General features: G+C 40.1%; 1 protein-coding gene across 1 annotated transcript in view; it reads left to right on the top strand.

The window, feature by feature from the left end:
- Positions 1 to 199: 199 nt before the first annotated feature.
- Positions 200 to 5,765, top strand: part of nme7 (NME/NM23 family member 7) — a 215,414-nt gene continuing 209,848 nt past the window's right edge. Inside the window, exon 1 of the mRNA XM_067992928.1 lies at positions 200 to 243. Coding sequence (XP_067849029.1) covers positions 241 to 243 — 3 coding nt within the window. The 5' untranslated portion in view covers positions 200 to 240. The remainder of the gene's footprint in view (positions 244 to 5,765) is intronic.

Here is a 5,765-nt window from a genome sequence, read left to right as displayed (position 1 = left end):
GTCTAACCTTTGACCTCGTTCTCCCCTTCCTCAAAAATGTAATTGTTTTGTTTTTAATATATTGTTTTATATTTCAAATCTTACAAAATTACAAAATAGAACATATTACTTTGATTTAAAAAAATACTTGGGTTCAGATCAATTTGCGCGCGCGCGCCGTTGCTATGGAACAAGGCGCATTCAGTTTAACAAAATAAAACGAGAGGAAGCGGCAGGAGGTTGAAGAGGGGCACGTTAAACATGGTGAGAGCTGTGTATTCGGCAGGGATCGTGCAGCTAGTGAAGACTTGTCCTGATAGTGTACAAAGTGTGTTATGTCCTCCAGAATTAATACACAAGTGTTGTTATAATTAAAGATGACCTGGGCTCGAGATGGACCTTGGTTATTTTGGCCTTGTTTTATGTGCTAGCGAGGAGGAGGAGGTGATTCCTTTTGGTACGAGTTTAGTTGTTTAGTGTTCTTGTAAAAAGACAACAGCTAACATATTGTTACAGTACCGTGAGAATTTGCGGAGGGGGACCGACAACATGAGCTGCCTGTCTGAAAATGGGGACTAATGATTTCTTGTTTTTCTGCATCGGGAAAAGGTATTTGTTAGTCTCAAAAATAACTACAATGTATAAGCATTGAACTTTTAGCAGTCTACTGTTGCACATATAACAGGCCAACTTTATAGAAATTAAATATGTATTTTATTTAAATTCCCTGCAATTTTCTCCCCTCCAAATATGAAGTGTGCAACTATACCTTTTGGGTGACATTACAGATCTTAATAGATTTTTCGGACGTACTTTGTGGTATTTTCCTAAAATGTACTTAGCTCTTCAGTGTATATAGATGTGTGTATAATATATCTATAAAAATTACGTGTGAGTCACAACGTTTTGTTTCAAAATGTGTTGAAACTTCCTATGATAGGTAGCAGATGCAGGGGAGTGGAGTGCCACCACTTTTCATGACTCGCAAGTTTATTTAAAAAAACACTGAAACGACTTGATGGTCGATTAAGAAAATAATTTCATCTTTTTTAAAGGATCATAATGAAACTATGAAAAGCAATAATGCTGTTGAACTGTAAAGCTTTCATGTTTAAAGTAACACTAACCTTTCTTTCCTGTAGAGCCCAGGTTTAAAATCAGAGTTCATAATTAGCTGTCTGGTTTTCAAATGGAGTTTGCAAGTAGCCCTGTGACACACTGAACTACAAAAGAGCAGAGAGAAAGTGACAAGATGATGCTGACAGGAGCAGAACAGAACAAAAATACATAGACAATTAGAAGAGGAAAGTGAGAGAGAGAACCTGCAATAGATGGCATCAATGACAGCTTGAGATAGACAGTGTATGCTTCAACTTACTGTGAACAATACTATTCCTTAGAAATTATGATGTGGAGATGCCGGTGATAGACTGGGGTGGACAAATATAAGGAGTCTTACAACACCAGGTTATAGTCCAACAGCTTTATTTGAAATCACAAGCTTTTGGAGTTTTCCTCCTTCGTCAGGTGAGTGTAGGGTTCCATAAAGGCACAGCATATATAATCAGAGAACAATGCCCGGTGATTACAGATAATCTTTCCAACTGCCCGTTATCACCAGGCATTGTTCTCTGACTATATATGCTGTGCCTTTATGGAACCCTACACTCACCTGACGAAGGAGGAAAGCTCCGAAAGCTTGTGATTTCAAATAAAGCTGTTGGACTATAACCTGGTGTTGTAAGACTCCTTAGAAATTACAATATGGAAACAAGCATTTGTGTTGCTTATCCTTGACCAGAGCAGTAGTCCATATCACATAAAACCACTCTGTTCCCAGCCCATTTATTTTAAAAAAAAGTTATATCAATTATTCTAAAAACAGTCTTCTCCCAGCACGTCATATCCCTTCCTTTATTGCCAAGATTTCAAATCCTTCACTTACCAATCCACCCCTTATCTCCTTCTCCACTCTACCCTCCTAGTAAATGTGAGATGCTATGGGATGTATAATAGTATGAGTTTAATTGTGCATGGAAGTTTGGATTCTTCCTTTGTTTCTTTTGGACATGTTCACTTGTGCAAGGTTGAGAGTTAACCTGGCAATCAATTAGATGTATGTGGGGATTGACATTCAGTTTAATCTCATTGTTGTCTGGTGTTCTTATGAAGATGACCCTGATTTTGCTTACTAATAGGCTGTTGGACTTTCTGCTCCATGATGGCCATTGTCCTGTTTTGATATTAAGACATTAGGCGGTATTACCTATTTTGATAATGAGGTACCAGTTCAAACTGGGACTTATCAGAAAGTTCTGCAATGCTGAATGATGAGCATGTGGGTAGATTAGTGGAGTAAAAGCCCTGGTGTTATTTGTGAATTATTTACAAAAACTTGGATACTGTGATGGAGGAGAAGTGCTGTTGGCTCTTTGGATGCATAAATTAGGATGCAGTGGTTTTCTGTCTTGTCTTGAAAACTGGACCATCTGGCACAGCATAACAGGATGATTTATTCACTCTGACTGGAGCAATAGTTTGCTTTTAATGTGTAGACCCCATTTCAGCTTTGTTGTAACCAAAAGCCAAATAATTGTTTCCTCTTTTCTGTTTGGTCGATGCATTTGGGTTTAGGCACTACCTTCTCTGGCAGCTTTGTATTGATTGTGTTTATACGATTATAGCTAAGTATGCATTTTATTATTGCCATATGTTGTATGTGGTGGAATAAATATCGAAATAAAAAAAAAGTAATAGCTAAGGCACTACTATAACCATCAGCCTATCTTTAAATACTAAGCCAGTGCAGGAAAGATAGAACATGCTTGTGCATGCTTTGTGGATTTAAATGAGGAAGGCAAAAGTATAAAACATATTAGGGAACTGGATAGTGCATTGTGTTAGCACACTAGCTTCTATCTTTTTGAGAGTTTGAATCCAGCTTAGACTGATTAGGACGAAAAGTTCTCTTCTGGCTCTAAGATTCCTATGTGAATTAAATATCATCTTTGAATAGTTGATCTCAATTAGGGGGTTGGGCCCCTAATTTAATACAATGGGCATTGTCACTCAGGCCAATATGGGAAATGGAAAAGTGTCATGGGATACTCCTGAGTTTGGTGCTAAAGCATGTTGTTGGAGCAAATTTGAGGAATCCTTAATCGGCATCTAACTTATACTTGCTTTTGATGTTGAAACTGGTGCACAAAGTGGAAAAGCATTATTCCAGTGACCGCATCCTTTAACATAATGAACTCATAAATTCACCAAAAGAAAAATATTCTGCTTCTTCTGTCACTGCTTGCTATTTCATTCTAAGTTATGTCTGGCCACATGCTGTAGATTATTAATGAGTAGAATATCCTCTGAAACTGTTGCCACTTTCAGTTACAAAAAAGTTAATCTAACTGTGAGTGCAACGTTCATTAAATGACCCACTACATCTGAGGAGACACTTGCTTCATCTGACATCAGTGATGGAAACTACAAACCAACTTATATTCAGTTTGACTGTGCAACACCATGTAATGCTGCAGTCTTTTGCCTTCCTTTACAAATAATTTAAAATTTATGTCTGCCAGCCTTACATTTTTTAATGAAAAGACTTTTTAGACACTGAATAAGCAGCATATTTCAGAGTGGGAGTACAGAAAATCAAATATTCAATGCAGAATACCTGAATAATTTGTAATTATGTAGCGGGCAGGAAATTGGACATGAAGCTGAGTTTGGAACGGTCAAGGCCCTGTGGGTGGCGGAGCGGGCCCAGGGGCTGAGTGGCCGGGTCCTGCTCCTATTTCCTGTGTTCTTTAGATTTGAGGTTAGGATCAGATCAGCCATGATCTTATTGAATGGCGGAGCAGGCTCGAGGGGCCGATTGGCCTACTCCGGCTCCTATTTCTTATGTTCTTATGTAATTGAGAGTTATGAGGTTGTTTCTTTGAGACATTTTCTCCTACTCTTAAAGGTATGTTATTCGCTTATAAATACCCAATTCTTTTGAGTTAGGATATTTTATGGTTAGACTTTGGGGAAGGAGTTGTGTTTCAACTCCACTGATTTATTTTTGTTGTTCTCCTCCTCTCTCATCCGTTCTCTTCAGAAGGCATGATTGCTGCTGGGGTATTTTTCCATAAGTGATTCTTGTCCTCCAGTAACATTCTAAGTGGCCATTTTGCAGGTATAAGCTTAACTAGTGAGTGCTGAGTTGCTTGACTATGTAGCTTTCGTAACTGATCCTGTCCTCATGCACTTCAATTAGGGATCAGTAAATAGAAATTAAGAATGGGATACGAGGCTGATTCCTCCCCCCCCCCCCCCCCCTCCTGAAATCAGCTAACTCAGCACAGAATAGGATTTACCTAATAACCCCACATTCTCCATCAATGTAGGTCAACAATGGGTAAATAGGACTTGGTGCGGGATAAGATATGAGCAGCAGCATTTTGGATAAGCTGGAGTATATGAATGTTGGAGGATGGGAGGCTGATTAGGAGACTATTAGGGCATGTGTCCAGAGGTAGAGAATTCATATGAGTGTTTCAGTGGTGGATAGGCTCAGGTAAAGATTAGGAATCAACTACATAGTAGACTGGAGTCATGTGCAGGCCAGACCAGGTAGGGGGTGGCAGTTTTTATAAAAATCATTCTTGGGATGTAGATGTTGCTGGCAAGGCCAACATTTACTGCCTATCCTTAGTCGCCGTGAGAAGGTGGTGGGCCGCCTTCTTGAACTGAAGCAACTTGATACAACCAAGTGGCTTGCTAGGCCATTTCAGAGGGCATGAGTTATGGAGTCAACCATGTTGGTGTGGGACTGGAGTCACATATAGGCCAGACCAAGTAAGGATAGTCTATTTCCTTCCCTAAAGGATATTAGTGAACCAGTTGGGTTTTTACAACAATCAGACAGCTTCGTGGTCACTTGTACTGATGCCAGCTTTTTATTTCCAGAGTTTGTAAACTGAATTCAAATTAGTGTTTGTGATTTGAACTCATGTTCTCTGGATTATTAGTCCAGACCTCTGGATTACTAGTGGCCTCCACTACTACCACCCTCCTATTCTTGTAGTCTATCTGCCTCTTGTCCCCTTGAGTAGTCCCTTGCGCCACAGTGCTGCAATATTACTCACAATCACACTCCTCCTGAGTCACTCCATCTCATACTTGTCCATTGGACAGTCCATAACTCGGGTTCCCTGCATTTGTGAATCTGTCTCCCTCTGCTGTCCCTGAGAATGGTCACCCACTTCTCTCTTCTTGCATTATCCCTGTGTCCTGAGCTGTCTGCCTCTTGGATAACCATGTTCAGGAAAATATGATCCAGAAACGCTTGATCCTCTCTGGTGCTGCGGAATGTGGCCAGTTGCTGCTTGGGCGCGGAGATCTTCTGCTGTAGAGATTCTATTCTCCAACACGTTATGTAAAAGTACTACCCCTGGATACACTAAGGATCGATGTGTGGCCTACATATCACTCCACCTACATTGCGAGGTTTCTTTGCACTGCCATCCCTTTTGTGTCTAATTAAAAGCTAGAACTCCTACTCACATCAAACTCCTCTTACTCACTTCACACAAGTATTAATTTTAGGAAAAAGAAAAAGGATTTCCTGTCCAATGACACTTCAAAGTTGAACTCCTGCTAAGGCTAAACTCTGCACTTTTCTGGCCTTTCACTCTGCACTGTTTTCCCAGAGCTTGGATTCAATGGCGAGTTGCGCGAGAGAGTTGGGCATGAGGCTAGGAGACAACAAGGTTCGAGGAGAGGAAAGGGAGATTAGGATT

The sequence above is a fragment of the Heptranchias perlo genome, chromosome 11 (genome assembly GCF_035084215.1).
Source record: "Heptranchias perlo isolate sHepPer1 chromosome 11, sHepPer1.hap1, whole genome shotgun sequence".
Lineage (NCBI taxonomy): Eukaryota > Metazoa > Chordata > Chondrichthyes > Hexanchiformes > Hexanchidae > Heptranchias > Heptranchias perlo.
This window is presented reverse-complemented; position numbering and strand designations above follow the sequence as displayed.